This window comes from Paracoccidioides lutzii, assembly GCF_000150705.2.
Source record: "Paracoccidioides lutzii Pb01 unplaced genomic scaffold supercont2.59, whole genome shotgun sequence".
Lineage (NCBI taxonomy): Eukaryota > Fungi > Ascomycota > Eurotiomycetes > Onygenales > Ajellomycetaceae > Paracoccidioides > Paracoccidioides lutzii.
In genome coordinates, this window is record NW_015441005.1 from 35944 (window position 1) to 56292 (window position 20349).

General features: G+C 30.5%; 3 protein-coding genes across 3 annotated transcripts; 2 read left to right on the forward strand and 1 right to left on the reverse strand.

Annotated features, from left to right (window-relative positions):
* Positions 1 to 12541: 12541 nt before the first annotated feature.
* Positions 12542 to 13501, forward strand: PAAG_08992 (type 2A phosphatase activator tip41; the record flags this gene model as incomplete). The annotated part of the gene is made up of 3 exons (XM_015846696.1): positions 12542 to 12858; positions 12935 to 13328; positions 13388 to 13501. 3 exons carry the CDS (start codon positions 12542 to 12544, stop codon positions 13499 to 13501), a joined length of 825 nt encoding a protein of 274 aa, XP_015701617.1.
* A 620-nt stretch (positions 13502 to 14121) lies between these two features.
* On the forward strand, positions 14122 to 15430 carry PAAG_08993 (hypothetical protein; the record flags this gene model as incomplete). The annotated part of the gene is made up of 2 exons (XM_002789059.2): positions 14122 to 14704; positions 14850 to 15430. The coding sequence occupies 2 exons, from the start codon at positions 14122 to 14124 to the stop codon at positions 15428 to 15430; spliced, it is 1164 nt and encodes a 387-aa protein (XP_002789105.2).
* Positions 15431 to 15830: 400 nt separating this feature from the next.
* PAAG_08994 (leukotriene A-4 hydrolase) lies at positions 15831 to 18294 on the reverse strand (the record flags this gene model as incomplete). The annotated part of the gene is made up of 9 exons (XM_002789060.2): positions 15831 to 15948; positions 16036 to 16523; positions 16587 to 16815; positions 16881 to 16894; positions 16960 to 17085; positions 17140 to 17259; positions 17331 to 17448; positions 17581 to 17803; positions 17886 to 18294. The coding sequence occupies 9 exons, from the start codon at positions 18292 to 18294 to the stop codon at positions 15831 to 15833; spliced, it is 1845 nt and encodes a 614-aa protein (XP_002789106.1).
* Between the last annotated feature and the right edge of the window lie 2055 nt (positions 18295 to 20349).

Consider the following 20349-nt stretch of genomic DNA (forward strand, 5'->3'; position numbering starts at 1 on the left):
TGAGAAAGGGAAGAAAAGAATGAGATGAGAACTCAAGCTTAAGCAAGCTCACATAGCATGATCATGTGCGCATGTGCGAATGATGGCTAGGCTGAGTCAGCCAGTCAGAGCAAATCTAGGGGTTCAACCCCTTACATATAGGAGGACTAGCCTCTAGTTCTTAGAGCTTAACCCTTTACACAATCTAATAAGTCTCAGAAAACTTATATGCAAAGATTATACTTTTAAACAATTGATATATAGTAATAATCATTCAATTTTGATAATAACTTCTGATAGAATGATAGACTTCACAGTACATTTAAATGATAAGAATATTTATATAATAGAGAAATCATCAGCATTAAAAGATTTGATTTATTTTACAATATCAAATAATAATTTTAAATTTACATATATCTTGCAATCAAAAAATAATCCTCTAATAAAGCTGCTCAAGGGAGATATTAAGACTTTGAAATACATAATGATATAGTGGCATCAAAAGCTGAGTCACTTAAATTTAATGAATATATTAAGAATGATTGTAAATTCTAGACTAGAGATATAAATAAGAGATCAAAGAACTATATCATTCTGCAAGATATGTGTGCAAGCAAAAATGATCTATTTGTTCTTTATTTCAATAAGCAGAGCTGTCAAATCAGCAATGAGATTTTTTGTAAACCTTATAGAAGAAGAAAAAACACTATATAATAAAAAAAACCTACTCACTGAAGGAGATGTAAGATATTGAATAAAGATTACAAATGATATTACTTGCTTTATATAAATTATTCTAATTATTATAAAAGCAAAGATCACATCAGTACTCATGAACTTCATTGACATGATTAAGACAACATCTCAATGACCTATAGAAACTCTAAACTGAAATGATAATAAAGAGTTCAAAAGTAATAATCTCAAAGTATTTTTTAAGAATAAGAGAATAGCGTATGAAGTGACAACTTCAGATACATCTTAATCAAATAGCTCTGCAGAATATGTGAATTGATTAGTAATAAATAAGATAAGAAGTCTATTATTCAATAGTGAGCTTGTCAGAGAGCTTTGATATGAAGCAATACAAGTAGCTGTAATGTTGATAAATACATTCTCTACATCAATAAATATTTTTAACTGCAAAGATAGCAGTTTATTAACATTTTTTGAAGTCTGAACAGAGGTTTAATCATCAACTCATTGAATTTGCAGATGAGGATGTAAGATTTACAAGAAGAATCTGAAAGTGATAAATAAACTCACAGACGAAATAGATGACAAGAAGTGATAATTGATGAATTATCAAAAATTGCATCAATATTGTATATAAGATTCAAAGAAATACAAATTAGAGATTGATAGAAATGTTATTTTTAATGAAGATTTTATCATAGAATCTGTTCCTGTGAATGTTATAAGTGAAGTTATTGAGATAATGAGAGAAGATATCAAACTGTTAAAAAAATTAGATGTTGTTGACTCTCTGAATGACTAATGTCACTGTCTATTAGAACAACTAGCAAAAGATAAATCAGAGATTCTGAAAATATTGATTAATGATGATCTGAAGAATATCATTAATTTAATCAATCTATTTGATGAGATAGAGCTAGTTAAGGATAATGAATCTAACATACCTGCCAGTATCACTAATTCTATTCTCAGTATATTTATGAATCATTCAAATTATCTAGCAGAGATGAAGAAGAGTTCAAATTAAAATCAGTAGCTTGAGATAATGAGAAAAGAAGTCAAAATATTCAAAAATAAAAAGATATATGTTATCATTGAGAAGATACCTGAAATGAATATATTGACAGACAAATGAGTATTTGACTGTAAGTTGAATAATAAAGATAAAATAATTTATTTTATAGTCTTCTAAGTGATTAGAGAATTTCTGCAGCAGCAGAGCATTCACTACTTCAAGTTCTATGCTGCAGTCATCTCAAGGCCTACAAGTCACTTTCTATTCACTATGTCAACTGCCAGAGGTTAGAAATCTTAGTTGATTGACTATATATCAGTATTTTTAAATGATGTACTGCTACAGAATGAAATAGTCTATATGCAATTATATATAGGCATTAAACATAGAAGAAAGGGACTGGTGAGTCTTCTTAGACAGAGGTTGTATGATATAAAACAAGCTGCAAGGACTTAATATTTTATAATGATAAAGTATCTCACATCACTGAGGTTCAGAATTTTAAAATATAATGAAGAATTTCTATTTTATCCTATTCATAAGATCTATTTAATACTGTATATTGATGATTGCAGAGTTATAGACCTTAAATAAATAAAATTAGATTGAGTAGTAAGTGAGATACAGAAGAAATTTGACACAAAAGATATTGAAGAAAACAAGCTTTATCTTGAGATGAAGATCAAATACAGGTCAAATGATAACTTAGCAGTCTCACAGATCTACTATATTGAAGAGATCCTTGAAGATTTTGAGATAAATAAGATTAACCCCACTGACACATCTATGATGACAGGTATACAACTTGAATTTACTCTAGAGAAGAACATTGAATTGAAAGATGAGTTTACAGCTACAAGATATTATCAGAGACATAGATCATTTCAATATTTTATATCAAGCACAAGGTCAAATTTAGCATTTACTATGAATTATTTGTCAAGATTCAACTTACTTCTGAATAAAAACTGCTAAGTAGCCCTAAAGCACATTCTTCACTATGTAAAGAAGACAAAAGCTCTGAGAATAGTTTATAAAAATGAGGAAAATAATAGAAATCTACAGTTAATTGCTTATTATGATTTAAATTGAGCAGATGCAAACTCTTAATATAAATCAACATCTGACTATATTATCATGATTAATGAATTGTCAATATTATAACACTTATAATGTCAAACATTAACTGCAAAATTAACAACAAAAGCAGAATATATCACTGCTAGTGAGACTACATATGAGCTTATTTGATTGAATGACATATTGCAAGATGCAGGTCTGATAGAAGAGAAGTCTAAGATCTGCATAACATTGCAAATAAATAATAAATATGCTATTGATCTGGCAAAGGAGAAGTCCTTGACAAAGAGATTCTGTCATATAGAGATTCATTACTATATACTTCATGACCTAGTTGAGAAGGAAGAGATGGAGCTATTACATATAAATTCTACAGTGAATAAAGCAGATGAATTTACAAAGTCTCTGCCAAAGCCAGCTTACAATGAATTTGTGGAAAAAATAGGATTAACATAGGTCTGATCTCATTGATGAGAATGATTGAATTTACATAGTTTTACAGCTTCTAAGAAGGTATAATAAGAATACAGATTAGAGAAATAATTATATACTTTTTTTATAAAGTTATAGTATAGAGGTGTAATAGAGCTTTTCCTAATAGAGAAACTAGCATCTGATTCTTGTATTTAATTTTTATTAATTTTTATTGTAGATTTGAGAGCATTCAGCAGCTAGGGAATAAAGCAAAGCTTGGACTCACTGTGGCATGAGGGGGTGTTGGAGAATTCCCCAGCTACATAAGATCACGTGCACTTATATATTTATTAGTAGCTAGCTAGCTTGCTTAAAGACACACAATGCAACAAGGTAGACAACAGTTCTCTAAGATTTATCTCTAATCTTCATGAAGTGCTGATTTTATCCTTCAAGAAGTACTGATGCTAAAGAACTGATTTTTGAGAAGTGCTAATCTGTGCTGATTCTGAATGCTAAATTTTAAGATGATGCTGATTCTTTAGAAGGTGCTGATTCTAAAGTACTTTGATAAGCAGTATAAAGATAATGTAATCTATCATCTAATTGATTGGATCATCTAGTTGATTGAATCACCTAGTTGATTGAATTATCTAGTTGATTGAATCATCTAGTCAATTGATTTATCTAACGCGTACACATCTAGCATTCATATTAACAAAACATTTACTCTACAGCCTTATTAAGCTTTCACTCAGGAAGGAAAAATTCTTTTGACTATTCAAGCATTAAAAAAAGATCAAATTTCAAGTATTAAAAAAGCTGCAAGCTTGTACAGTATCTCTTTTACTATCTTACAGAATTGATTAAATGATTGTACAACACAAGAGAATTCTCAACTCAACAATCAAAAATTAACCTTTACTGAAGAGTCAGTTATTGTACAGTAGATTCTATCTATAGATGAATATGATCAGCCTCCTTGAGTACGCATTGTATGAGAAACAGTCAATCTTCTTCTTGCCAATTGAGATCCTAGCACTGAGGCTAAATCTCCACCTACAGTTAGTAAATGCTAAGTTAATTGATTTATTGATTGCTATTCTGAGCTCAAATCCAAGTTCTCACATAAGTATAATCATCAATAAGCTCTATGTGAAGATTCTGAGATTATTTGTAAGTGGTTCAGACTTGTATAAAATACTATTATAAAGTATAAGATTCTAGAAGATAATATCTACAATTTTAATGAGATTGAATTTCAAATGAAAGTTATTAGCACTACTAGGATGATAACTAGGTCTGAAAGAATTAATTATTCAAAACTGATTCAATCTGGAAATTAAGAATAGGTAACTGTTATTGTTGAAATCAATATCATAGGTTCAGCTCTTTATATAATAATCATCCTCAAAGAAAAAGTGCACTAATCCTATTGGTATGAGACAAAAGGGCTACCAGGCAACTAAGTCATTGAAGTCAATGATAATAGCTGGACAACTAACAAGCTGAGCATGTATTAACTGAAAGAGATGTTCATCAAGAACATCCTACCCTATATGAAGGGTAAATACTAACTGTTGATTCTTGATAGATATGGAAGTCATACTTTAGCTGAATTTGACTGGTTCTGCTCTGAGAACAATATTATTGCTCTTTATATACTAGCTTATTTCTTTTATCTTCTTCAATTATTAAATGTTAGCTGCTTCTCCTCTTTGAAAATAGTGTATATATAACTAGTAGAGAAGCAGATATAGCTTAGAATCAATCATATTAATAAAAAGAAGTTTTTGACCCTATATCTTACTGCTCATATACAGGCCTTGAAAGAGAATAAAATCAAGAGCAGTTTTAGAGCTACTGAGTTAATTTCATATAATCTTAAATAGATTTTCTCATATCTTAATATCACAATACATATACTTACCGCTTATGAAACTTCTCATAGCTCTCAAGCTTCCTGAGCTACAATTATACCATATAATATACATCAATTAGAGCAGCAGGCTGAGAAGGTCAGAAAATATATCAAACATCATATGCAGAGTCTACACAGTTCTACTTATCAGGCTATAAGCTAGATTATCAAAGGCTATCAAATGACTATATATAGAATATCACTTTTAGAGCAGAAGATCAAGAAATTAATAGTCACAAATGTAAAATAAAAGAGAAAATAGGAAATAGACTGTATAAATATAGCTTAAAAAAATGCTTTGAGAATTAAAGAAGACTTAAATTATATACAAAGAATTAATAAATGAGAAGAAGGGGTGATTGAAGCTGCTGATTCTCAATCATGAAAACACACAGTACTATAGTGTAGTATATATGAGACTATTAAACATATTGCTTGTACATGCTCTTAGTGTGTAAGAAATAATTCTTAATATAATTTACTATTTTCTGTATATAATTATTGCTTAATTTAATCTAAGATACTTTGAGTAGTGAAAGGCTGATTGATTAGATGATTTAATTGATTAAATGATGAATTACATTAAGTGATTTAGTAAGCAAATGTGGTAAGCAGTGTGAGGACAAAGAGCTAGTATAAAGAGCTTTCTTTGATATTATATATAGATAATAAGAACTACTTTTTATTTAATTTCTAAAAATTTACTATTTTTTTCAAATTTTATTCTCTTTTAATATTCTATCTTATATTATTTTATGATAAATATTTTTATTGTATATAGTATAATATAATTTTATAAATTTATAATAAAGTATTAATAATAATAAAATTTTTTTTAATAAATAAAAAAAATATTTTTTATAATTTATTATTAAATAAAATATATTTAATGTATTTATTTTTATTTTATATTTAATAAATTATAAAATTAAATAATTATTAACTAAAATTTCTCATATTAAATAAATATATATATATATATATATATATATATATATATATATATTAAATATATTAACAGTTTTTAATAATATAATTAATTATATTATATTTATTATATGTAATAAAGCTCAGTATATCTTTTAAGTAGCTATGTTAAAAGTAAAAAAAAGTAAAATAAAAAATTTATCAAACTTATCAATAGATTAATTATCTTAGTTATTCCTTTATTGAAATTCTTATAATATTTACTTTTATATTTTACTATTAGAATTATTATCATTAAAATATTATTTCAAAGATGAATAAAAAAAAAATTAAAAACTAATTGATAAATAATATACTAAAATTTCTTATATATTTAAAAAAAATTTAATTATTGAGCTAGATAATTATATATTTAATATATTTAATTAATTTTAAGCTTTGATTTTATAAAATATATATTTAACTTATTAATATAAATTTTTAAAAATTTATTAAAAATCTAATAGTAAATATAATAATATAGAATAGATAAACTCTGTTTAATCTTCTCAACAGTATAAGATTACAAGTCAAAATGATCAGTAAATATAACTATTTAGATATTAATATAGTAATTAACTCTATAATTACTTTGCATATGAATACCATATAAATATAAAAAATGGTATTAAGGAAAAGAGCTATATAAATAAAGCTTTTACTGAATTTATCTCTTAAGAACTATTTTAGTATTTCATCTAAATAATTTATTTAGCTGACAATCAAATATCTATTTTATCTGTATCTAAATTAAAATTTTAATATAATACTAAAATCTATAACTCTTTTTACCTTTTTTAAAGCAGATTTTTTACATAAAAATTTCTAAAAATTTTTATTTACTTTTATTTTGAACCTTTGAGAAAACTACTAAGATATCAATAGCAGTTAAAAAGTCTAATAGTTTATAAAAATCAAACTAAGATATGATAACTTTAGTAGAGAGAAATATAAAACTAATAAAGCTATTATCAAAGAAAATATTTTTGAAAGCAATTGAAAAAAATTTAAAGCAAATATATTAAAAGATTGCAGATTTTATAAATAAAGTAAGAGAAACTTTAGATTGAATTAAAATAAAATAAAATGATCAGAGAAAGCAAATAGATAAATTTGATTAGTAAATAAACAGTTTAATAGAGAAATAAAATACTTTATAGCAGATAGTGAATTCTTTAGTCTCATAAATCAGACTAATAAACACTTAACAGATATGATAATTAGTTAAGCTTGATGACTTGAAGCACTTTATTAATATAAAAAACTAATATTTGAAAACTGGCTCTTATAAATAAGATGCAAATTACCTGTTAACATTAACTACTTTTCAACTGAAAAAAGCTGAAATATATATATAGAAAATAAGATAGATGATAAAATAGTAAAATATCTGAGTTTTAGAATAAAATAAAATCACTTTAAAAAGTATAATACTATAAAAAAAAGTTTTGATTATCTGTAAAATATATATAAGAATATTAATAAACTTGAAAATATAAATATGAAATACTAATAATTGATAATGAGAAATGAGATTAATTATTATATCTTTTTAATTAAGTTCTTATATTTGACTTGTGAAACTTAGGTTTAGAAGAAAGATTATAAAGTAGACTTTTTTCACAAGTAATTCTTTAATTTTCAATGTATAATTGCAGTAGTTATATTAGTTACAGCATTTTTCATAAGATTCAAAAGAACTATATTCAGACTACTGATTATCTCAAAAGTATATTTAATCAAAATAGCTGATAATTGCTCAACTGTTAAAATATTTCTTTGAGACTAAGTAATTGTAAGTCAACTTTAATTACACTAGTATAAATAATTAAGAATTAAAAAAAAATATATAAAATGCTTCAACTGCTAAAGTAAAGATTATATAGTATAGAATTACTCATACAAGTAAGAGACTAAATTAAAGAAAGTAAATATTAAAACTACTATCATTAAGTTAGAAAAAGATAAAGTCTAAGATAAGTCTTTTTCTCAGATAAGATAATTACACTAAAAGCTTTGAACATGAACAAGCTGATAAATGAAAATTCTTTTATTATATGTATCAAGATAACTTTTAATGAATATATTATTTTTATAATATTAATAGAAAATTCTGAAGCAAATTTCTATATTCTTATTAACTCAAGTTTTGTATAAATATATCAAAGTATTAAAGACTAGCTTTGAAGATATAAAAAGAAGTTATTAGATTGTAAGCTTCAATGATCAAAAAGAAACTTTAATTATTAAAGATATTTTTTTATATTTATAAATAGATAAAAGAAGATTTTTAAATATATTAATTTTAATAATAAATCTGAGAAGCACTGATATAATTCTAAAATAAACTTAACTAATAAAGTACAATATATGACTAGATATAAAAAATTAATATATAGTTTGATTAAGTATATATATATCTGCAGATGAGATATCAGAAGATCATAGTATAATAATCTCAAGAAATATTCTAAAGAGATCAGTGATAAACTTAGAGCATCAACAAGATATAGGCTACTGTGATAGACTTATTGATAAGAAATTCAAATGAGAAGTTGTTGAAAGAAGTGAGATTATAAATAGCTTAAATAATTCTTTAAAAAAATCTATTAGAATATAATAAAGAAATAAATTAGATAAGCAGCAAAAGATGATATTTATTGAAGATGTGATCTTTTATCATCATAAAAGAAGTAATAAATTAGAGATCTTTATTTTAAGTTTTTATAAAATAAATAAAATTATGAAAAAAAAAAGATTATTATTAATATAAAACTGAAAAATGAAGAGATGATTAATATACAGTTATCACAGAATTATATAAAATTCTCTAATATTTTTTCAAAGACTGTAGATGATCTGCTTATTTATAGAAAAATATTAAAAGAATATAAAAAATATATTAAAAAAGTTTTGACTAGGTTATAAGAGATTAAACTATAGACAAATATCTTAAAATGTAAGTTTTATATTCAATAGATAAAATACTTAAAATTTATTATCACTAATTAAGAGATTAAAATTGACTTTAAAAAGATTATAGTTATATTATAATGAGTAGTATTTAGAACAGTTAAAAGAGTTCAATCATTCTTGAGACTTTGCAACTTCTATCAGTACTTTGATAAGAAATATAATCAGATTATAGAGTCATTATTTAAACTTATTTAGAAGAATTAATTTTTTAAATAAAATAAGATCTGTCAATCTATTCTTAATTAAAATAAAGAAAGTTCTATTTAATATCTCAATGCTCTATTATTATAATTTAAATTAAAAGATTTATATTAAGATAAATGCTTTAAATGATATTATAGTCAATGTTTTATCTCAACTGTATGAGAATAAGTAGTAATATTCAGTTGTTTTCTATTTAGCTTTTATAAGTAAATTAGAAAAAAATATAAAATTTATAATAATAAAATACTAATAATTATGACAGTATTGACAAAATGATATACTAAGTTAAAAAACTTTCAAAAAATAAAGAAATTTAAAATCTTAACTAATTATTGAATTTTTGAATAATTTATAATAATTAAGAATTTTAATATTTAATAAGTATGTTAAACAGAGTTTTTTATCTGATTTTACTTTATAATTCAGTATTGATCTGAGTGTTAAAATATACTAACAGATGTACTGAGCTGATTAAAGATTCAAAAAAATAATAATAGCATTTAGATATAATTATTTCTTAAATCAAAGAGATTAAATTTAATAATTATTAAAAAATTTATTAAAATCAAGACTTTAGACATTAGTATATATATTTTTAATAAAGTTAAAATTATTAATAAAGAGGTAGAATTACTGAAATTATGATGTGAAAAAGTACAATAAGAAGAACAACTTTAAAAACTTATAAATAAAATTTTATATTTTGAAGGATATTTATTAATATTAATTAAAAAAATTTTACTCTTTAAATATATTTTTTAAAGAAGATTCATAATTAGTTATTAATAATATATTCAGAAAAGAGAAAACTATACTCATTAATAGAAATAAGATACTACTGAAGTAAATAAATTAAAAATATTGATTAATATATAAGTAATTACTTAGTATATTGATGAATAAAGATTTTTTGTAATAAGATCTTAAAGCTGCTGAAGCTACTATCAATTTCTAGCAAGATCTGATAATACTTATTAATAAACTTTATAAATAATCTGATGATAAAAAAAGGCTATGATATAATATTAATGATTATTTATTGATTAAGTAAGAAGTCTGTATCTATTCTTATTACAAGAAAAGTATATGTCAAAGAGTTGATAAAACTATTTTTGAAATATTACTATGAATATTATAAAGTATTAAATTTAATTATATTAGATTATAAATTATAATTTATCTTATATTTATGAAGTGAATTCATCAGAAGATTAAGAGTTAAGCTGAAGCTTTTATCAACTCATCATATATAAACAGATAATCAAACATAGATAGTTAATCAATACCTATTAATCAAGCTTTATATGTATATAAACTACTCTCAAAATAACTGAAATGAATAATTATTAATGATGAATCATGTAGCTAAAGTTTTGATAAATAAATCAACCGAGATAATATTATTTCTAACTATATATAAATATGAATCTTGAATATTCTTTGATTGAAAGTCTTTGCTGAAAATATTATCTAAAGAAAAAAAACTTAAATGAGAAAATATCTAGCAGCATATCATTCAAATAAAGAAAATATAAAAGTTAATAGCTGATAATATATAAAAAGTACAAGAAATAATAAAAATATAGATCAACAAATACTGTTAGAAGTCAAACTTTGAGATAGAGGATAAGATATTCCTGTCACTTAAGAATTATAGAATTCAGTATCTCAGCAGAAAGTTTATAGAGTAAAATAAAGACTCTTTTAAGATTATTAAAAGAGTTGACAATAGCTACAGACTAAGACTACTGAACAGTATAAAAATTCATTCAATATTCTCTTCTGATAAGCTACAGAAACCTGTAAATGATTCTCTATTACAATAATTAAATGAGATATCAAAATCAGTCAATATATAAGAAGAAAATAAGTGAGAAGTTGAGAATATTTTAGCAAGTTATATCTTTTATTAAAAGCTTCAATATTGAGTAAAATAATTATAATTTGATAAAGATTTAATATAATATTCAGTATAAAATTTAAAGAAATCACTATATCTGATTTAAAAACTTCATATTGTAAATTTAATAAAAGTAGAGTTCTTAAAATAATTAAGTAAATAACTAAAAAATTAAAAAAAGAATAACTATATAGCAGATAAAGTAAATGATAATCTATCAACATAAGAGTATGTTTAAACTTCAATAAGAAATAATATAATAATGTAGAACAAGCTTATATTCAATCTTCTTGATAGTATAATTACTATAGGCTGAGGCAATTGATCATTGTACAAACTGAAATGAGTGATAATTGCAACTGTTTAGACAATAGCATAGTAGTCAACCTCACAATTACTTCACATACTAATAAAATGTAAATATGATCATTATCTAGAAATTGTATTAAGAATAAAAACTATATAAACAGAGTCTTCTTTGAACTTATCTTTTAAAAATCATCTTAATATTCACTCAAATAGTTTATTTAGTTAGCAATTAAATATTTATTCATCTGCATGTAGATTGAAGTTATGATAATATACTTAAAATAAATAAATAATAATAATAATAAAATAAACTCAAATTAATATTTTAAAATCTTATTATTAATAATTAAATTTTATAATTCTAAATGTAAAAGATTATTTTTTAATTAATTGAAATTGCAGTATTTTAGGATATTTTGAGCCAATAAAATAAGTTATATAGTTGATAGATTTCATTGCATTGGAATAAAATAAAATTTTATATGAAGACTGAATTCAAAGAAGGAATTCATCATATGAAGGTTTGTTATAGCGACTGTAGCACTGAGAGGGAACATGGAAATGACGAAATTGATGTGTGATCCAGTCGATTCATTGGACTTACATATATTCGATGAGATATTAGCATGTGAAGGTTTACTCTATTTTGCACCGTTTGCTTCACGTGATCTAGATAGCCTCCCGAATGGGAAGATGAAGATCAAACGAACGCGATACTCGTCAACATCTAATTACTACATCTTGAGAGGAACGTTGATTATTCGTAACTACGGAGAACTCCGTAATATCTATCTAATCGTCTCTAACTAATGTGGGTGTGGGCTACATGCTAGGGCTGTTGTATTTAGCATCAACCCTAAACACTACATACTTTTCGGCCAGCACATGGATGAGTTGACATTGACCACAACAACGGCTACCGGAGTTACAGCCAGATTTCGACATTGGGATTTATGCACTTCATCATTTGTCGCAAATAAACAGCTAACACACTACCTGGGGGGCTGGAGAGCTAGTTATAAGTGCTGTCAATTGGACAACTAGGTGATCGAAGTAATCCCATTCACCTCTAAACAACATGGCCGCAGACAACCACCACGTTGATACGCAGTACCCCTCCGCCAGCCTGCCCAGAGACAATTCAATTACAAGACATGGATTCAAAATTTCAGTCCAAAAACTCCCAATCCTCAAAGCGGGCCCAATCGATGAGATGACCACCAAACTTGGGATTGCTCCTCCTGAGATGATATTTGGCGACAACCATATCACGATCGAGCACCAGCCCTCCGGATGGAAACTGGATTTCAACGCGCTCGATGCTTTAGATCGCGTGGATAAAACTGGCGAGACAATGCTGAAAGTCGCGTACTCGAAGGAATGGCAACAGAGCAGGTAAGCCCGAAAAACCAGAGGTTTCCATACTATGCTATTTTCATTCTTCCTGATGCGGAACCACATCATTTTTGAGTAGAGAAAACACACATCAAGGAATTAAAGAAGTAGTCAAACCGTTTGATTGGTCCTATAGCACCGATTACAAGGGTTCCCTCTCTCCTGACGCAAAACCATTTGAACCATCCTCATCACCTATTCCTATTGAGCTCTTAAAGCGACCAGATCCAATCCTCTTTTTCGATGAGGTTATGCTCTATGAAGATGAGCTAGCCGATAATGGCATTGCCATGTTGTCGTGCAAAATCCGAGTTATGCCTTCTCGACTTTTGCTTCTCTCCCGGTTTTTCATGCGGCTGGATAATGTCCTGTTTCGACTGCGGGACACGAGAGTATATGTGGATTTTGAAACAGGAGAGGTTATTCGAGAGTATCAGTCTAAGGAAGAAGAGTATGACAAAGTGCGACAGGTACGTACAAGCTTTGAATGAAGATACTTGAAACCTTCGGTTTACTAACAGATATGCAGCGTCTGTCCACCTTTCGAGAAGATATTCCCGCTATAATGCGAGACCCGAACAGACTTTCTGAATTATTACCCTTGGTAGACACGAGCTTGGAGCATGTTTTCGTTTGCAGCTGAAGCAAATAGCCTTACTCTCCTCTCTCGTTCTGTTGAACTGAATCGATGCATCATGATGTATGATATACCATGAATCCAACGTAGATAGTTGAAGCTGGCTCTTACACTTCACCGTTCCCGGCATCCGATTTGTGCGCTACCATTCCATTGCTTTGGATTTGGTATTTAGGAGGCAGATATCTTTCATCTTCCTGTGCCTGGCCGTATAGATATATACCCATTTTAACCTGCAACCCACAGAAATTTAAGAGACATTTTTTCCTATACCCCCACGGCGTCAGCGATATCGGCACATTAAGTAGTCCATCCAACCATAAATATATTCAGCAATTCAAATTAATTTCATCCAGGTATTTTGCAGCGATTTTCTACTAATTTTCCTTGTTCATTAGTTAAAAGATCGTGAACAGCGAAAGGTCGTCAGGAGCAGGCTAGCGTCGCAGGCAAACAGTGCAAACATGAAATCGCAACTTATGCTTCACAAAAATATTACGATCACTGAATGCTTTGACATCATTCTATCTTCTTCTTCTTCTTCTTCTTCTTCTTCTTCATAATAATAATAATAATAATAATAGTAATAATTATAATAATAGATTTTCCCTTCCATCTAACCGACAATGTCTTCAAGGCACTCATGTACACAGTGCTCAGACATACTGAGGCTCGCCTTCAAACCCCAGGTAAACCGAAACCCTCCTCAAGGGCTAACTTTCACACCGGTATCAACTGATCAGGTTTGGATCTTGCTGATCAGGCGTTATTCATATATGCCTCCTCAGAGTCTCAATGGCATTCACAGAACCCTTAGTTCCACTTACAATGCCTCTGCGCACATAACTTGGGTTACCCGCCACAAAACCCCCAATGCCTCCACCACTCGATATACATCCACATCCACACCTTCGCAGAACAAGAGCAGAAAAATCCTGCGCAACCTAAAAAATGAGCCTGCTCATTGGTCGTCATCATCCTCACCTTCGCAATGGCCATCACCGATATCCCATATAGCCCAGTCTCTTCAGTCCCGCGCCTCGAAGACAACGGAAACATATACGGCGTATGGAGCTACAAAGAAGATGTTCGAGGCTTGCCAACTTCAGGCCGACTATACAATTCCTCAAGCTTCTCAACCTGGCGCAATAGTACCAAAGACTACCCATGGTGAGGATTTGGGCATAGGCGAGGGAGCATGGCATAAAGGTTGGTCAATTTTCTTCGCCGTCTCTGTATCCAAAACTGCAAATATGCTTTTTTGTATGTAGCACATATGGAAAAATTCAATCAAAGAACATCCCCCAGATATATTAGAGACATGAATAAAACACTAATCATATAAAACATACAGAACTCGGCCTCCTCCCAACCTTCTCCACCTGGTCCCAAGTCACCTTCCTGCATATGTACCTTGTAACCGTGCGTCTGCGCACCCTCCCCTCCCCCGAGAGCTTTCGCACTTACTCCCAGCACCTCGTCGACTCTTTCTCCCACAACGCGGAACATCGCATGGCCATCTACCACGGCATGACTATGCGCGGCATCCGCAACCGCTACCTCAAAGACCTCTTCATTCAATGGCGCGGGGTCCTGGCTGCTTATGATCAGGGTCTTGTATCTGGAGACGCTGTATTGGGAGTTGCTGTGTGGAGGAATATCTGGAAGGCATCACACATGAATCCGAAAGGAGGGAATGGAAATCACATAGAGGATATGGATTGGGAGAAAGTGGCAGTAGTTGTTGCGTATATGAGACGGGTGTTGGTCGGCCTCAGCCAGGTTCCGGATGAGAGTTTGGTGGATGTCGTTAATGGCAAGGCTGCTGATGGTGGTATCAAGAGCATTTTTGGAATTACTCGACAGGATTGGGCCTTGGTTGGGACTTCAAGTAAGGGGATGAAAGAGCCGTTTGCTCCCGTCCACAACGGATAAAATGGAATCGTAGATCGATTGGTTGGTTTGTAAACTATGTAGCATTATAGCCTTGGTGTACATACAACTGCTTGTGCATGTACAATTAGTGTTTATCGTCTCTATTTAATTCTAAAACATTTTGCTGTCCCAAAAGCCTACACTAAACATGCTGCAATGGCCCATATTTCTTTTGGATGAACTCCGACAGTAAGCTGTCAACATAAATATACGCATAGGCGCTTGGGCAAACTTTGGCATGAGGAAAGGAAAATGATATAATATCCATGGTAATAGCACGGACCTTCAGATCAGTAGAATTTCTTGAATTGACAACGAAAGCGAGGACATACTCCATCAATAATACTTAAAGTATCGTGACCGCAACCCGGGAAGCGTCGGCTCAGGGATACATCGGTAACTAACTACCAAACAAATCTTTTTTCACCAAGCCTCTGCAAATAGGATGATAGAAATCTTTGTTTTTCTCAAAAAGCTCAATGGCAATACTGCGGTCAAATTTCTCAAGTGCGCGGTACCTTTTTCGGGAAGCGAAAGGCAAAGAATTGTTAGCCCTGGATCGGTACATAAAGACAACGATAAGATCCATAATGTAGTCAACTTACAATGGACGGACATATTTCATTCGCCCTATGCTGCCCAATAATGCAGCCGTGGGTTCGATGACGCTCCTGTCCCCAACTTTCAAACCGACTTGAAAGTACAGGTTTGAAACCTCCGCGTTTTCCCCCTTCGCAAACCCATACACATCCCCCATCACCCTTGATTGCTCTGGTGTGAGAGGCTTATCGAATAACAGCACCTGCTCAAGGAAAACTACAATCTGGTTCGCATCCAATCCCTTAACATCGGCTGCAGTTGGCACAAATCCTGATTCAGAGGCTGTTAGCCATTTTTTCGCCAGATCGTAAACGACATCAACCAATGAGGTGTCAAAATCCGGTTTTGGCGGGAGCCCCGGTGAGAAGAACCACTTATCCCAATCAAGGGAGGTAAGCAAGACATAGGCTTCGGAGTCGGACAAGAAGAAGTCGATTATGGTCGATTTGAATTCATAGGAATCAAGGGACAACTCTTTATATTTCGAGAAGTACTGTAGAAGTATGGTCAGCTAGCAGTCACCGGAACATATTCAGCTCTGATTCGGGACACGCACGTAAGGAATAAATTGGTCAAACTTGTCCTTGCCGATGAGATTTTCAAGGTGGAACAAAAAAATGAATCCTTTTTCATATGGTATGCTGGAAAATGCATCGTCTGGATCTTTTCCTTTCAGATCAACGATGAGTTTGGTAAACTCATGGTCTTTACCAAAACGTTCGACTGACTCTGTTAGGGCTTTCCAGCCGATAATGGCCGAAAAGTGACGGTACGGTTCACCGTGCCTTCACAAGAATCGTCAGTAAAGGAGTATATAAGGTTTGAGGAATAGAGTAATGTTGGTGCTCACACTGCTGCCAGAATCTGTTAAATCGAGAAGTTAGTTAATTGAATATATTTTGAAGGTTTAAAGAGGAAAGTGTACATACCCTTCTCTCTAAGTATGTGGTCCAACCCTCATTAAGCCAAAAGTGCTCCCACGATGCGTTTGTGACAAGGTTACCGCTCCAGCTATGCGCAAGCTCATGGGCAATAACATCAACGTTTTGTCGATCCTACGGGTCCTGTCAACTGAAGCTCAGTAGGAAAAGAGACATGTTATCGACTACCTTTGAGATCAAACTAGGCGTGGCGAAGGTGAAAATGGGATTTTCCATTCCCCCGTATGGAAAACTTGGAGGAAGTATCAAAACATTATACTCTCCCCAGATATACGGGAAGATAATTTTCTAGAACTCCGAACTCAGTTTTCTGTCCCTCAAAATAAAAACAAACTTAGCATATTTTGAGAAATCCATACATCAATTGCTTGCATGAACCTTTCTGTGTCGGCTTCAAGTTCCCATTTACACTCCTCAAGTTTATCAGGACTGGCAGCAACCCTGCTCCTGGGGCCGATAGGTGCCTCCGCAATCTCACTGTTCCACATGTTAGCTTGTGATAGCTATTTCCCTATTTCTCTAAGGGTTTCACTTTCAAGGTGTTTAAATATAAGGAAAGTAATACGAAACTAAAACTTTGGCAGAGTAGGGTAACAACTCGGTTCTTACCCACTAGCAATCGCAAAAAGATATGCTGGAATAGGCACCTTCTGGTGAAATTGATAAACCTTGTTGTTAGGTAGCAAAGATGATGATGAAGCATCCCTAACAGGTACACCGCTGGCAATAACTGGAAGGGGAGACGAGATATTGAAATCAAAAAAGGCCTTGACATCTGGAGTGTCCTGGCATGGAAATATGGATCTGGCATGAATGGCCTGACACTGGGTAACTATACATAAACATGTAGGCTATCAGCAATCCTAAACAATATCTCATTTGTTTTCGTATCTTCAATAATAACAACTACTCACACATATAGGGGTACTTCCCCGTAGATGTTTGGGCTGGAGTCAGCCACTGCAACGCAGTGCATTTCTCGGTTGTTTCAACAGAGATATCAATATCAATGGTTTTGCCAAAAGCGACACCCTCAGCCAGGGGTGCCTTCAAGGCACTGCCATACGGCTCCTGGCGAGGAAGTAGTTCCCATTCGTTTAGCTTGCCATCAACCTTAACTTCGCGAATGTTAAGAAAGCTAGAATCTAATATGATCTCACGGCATTCAGCATTGGAGAGTGATTTCAACTGGTGAATGACATTTCCAGTGAGCTGCTGCTTATCAAATAGAATATCGAAGTTGACAGTGGTCCGAGTAGTGCGAAAGACATTGTAGTTAGAAAGGGTATTGGGATCCCTCCGTGGATTGATTGTTGTGGCCATATTGTTGTATTGTGGGGAAGGTTAGAATGATTCGCAATCGGAATTGTGGTCTCGGCAGCGACTTGGGATGCCTTGTGCGAGCCAGAAAGCTCCAGAGTCGCGGTAATGGCTGTCGAAGACAAAACACTAATCGCCAGGAGCATCAGAGGAAACTCACATCAATGTACTCCCCGCGCTAATCTTATTTAGTTACTATGCCAGGCCCAATAAACAGTAGGCTAACTAGTTAACTAACGTAACCAATCACCTGCCAGATCACCCCCATCATTCTATTTGAGAAAAATTTCAAGTTAAGCAATAACCACAAGGAATTCTACATAGAAATTATACAGAATAGACACTTAGATCAGTTGACACTGCCTAATATTATGTTCAGGTGTATTACACTTTTTGCAGGTTAAGGGTCTTTACTTTCTAGTCTCTGGATTCAAATCTTCAATCTTTTTCTTCATATGTTGATCAGGTTCCTGACGTCTATGTGAGGACACTTAGGACGAATGAACTGAGTGTCAAAAGGAAGCGTGAGAAGCTCTATAACTAGGATTGTAAGAGGGTAGGTGTGTATAGGCACGGCAAGCGCTACAGAGGGAAGAGGATAGTGATGGATGAAACATATGTGTAGAATTGAATAGTAACTAACCACTGAATCCCTTGAAGGAACTTTGGGGATTCAGAGTATTATATACATGAATGAGTAGCAATAGGTTTTACCTCTAATCTTCCATGAAATGAGGAATTAGTAATGCAGTGATCTGATTCTTCATGAAGTGCTGATTTTATTCTTCAGGAAGTGCTGATTCTAAAAAACTGATGTTTGAGAAGTGCTGATCTGTGTCGATTCTGAGTGCTGAATCTTGAGGTGATGCTGATTCTCTAAGAGGTGCTGATTCTAAAGTGCTTTGATAAGCAGTGTGAGGAGGTAATATATTTCCCAAGCGAGCGCAACACCCAAGTAAGCGCAGCACCAAAACCGCCAGAGCTTAACTCATTAGATTTAATTCAAATTATCTCAACACTACAACACTCAATTAAATTAAATTAAATTACACACAGTTGAGAACATCTTAATCTTGTATGTCTGATGATATTATAATTGCTGCAGCATTGTAAAACTCATCAGCATTAAGCAGATACAGGTAGTGAGAACTTATAAAATTAAATAACTAATTGTTTAACAGATATTGCAGACTTTGCAGATGCTGCAGATGAAGCTAGAAAACTTTGAACTTCTTCACTAGTTAAATCTTCTACTTTTTGTTAAATTCAATATCTAGATCTCTTGTATTTTTACTTTTTTATCTCATTTACATTGAATATATTCTAATATTACTTCTTTATAATAATAATACTGATCATATTATATTTATAGATATTGATAACTTGATTAAAGTTTTTTATAAAGTCTTAAAACTAATCTTTCATTAAGTTTTTAATTTTATTTATATGTAGATATAATTATCAGAAATTTTTAGATATTTAAAGTATTTAAAATATAATTAAAATACTAGAACTACTGCATAAGAGAATAAAAAATTGTAGTTGAATATTTAACTACTGAAGAATATAGTCAGATTGTAAGAGCACTATTTCAACTATTTTAAAATTATTTTAAATAGTCTGAAACTTATAGACTATAATATATACTGTAGAAAAAATATCTAAAAAATCTACTTTCTGAATAATATTAAATTTAAGTCATATTCACTATTGAACTAAGTCCTCATATGCTTACTTTAAAGCTGAAAAAATAATCATATCTAGTAGCTGCAAAAAATGTGAGAAATAAGATGATATATAAAAATATATTATAATATTATTCTTACAAATTCAATTTAATTTTAAAGTAAAATAACAATTATAATTATTTAAAATAAGAAAAATAGATCTATCAACTCTATGAGAATTTACTACTAAAATAAATATCTGTAAAAATTATCTTAAATTTATTTCATCAGTGGTTTAGTTATTTAAATTAGCATCTAGTCATTAGTCTTCTGAAAGATCTTCAAATCACTTTTTCAACAAGTCTTTGCTTTTAAAAATAATATAAAGAGG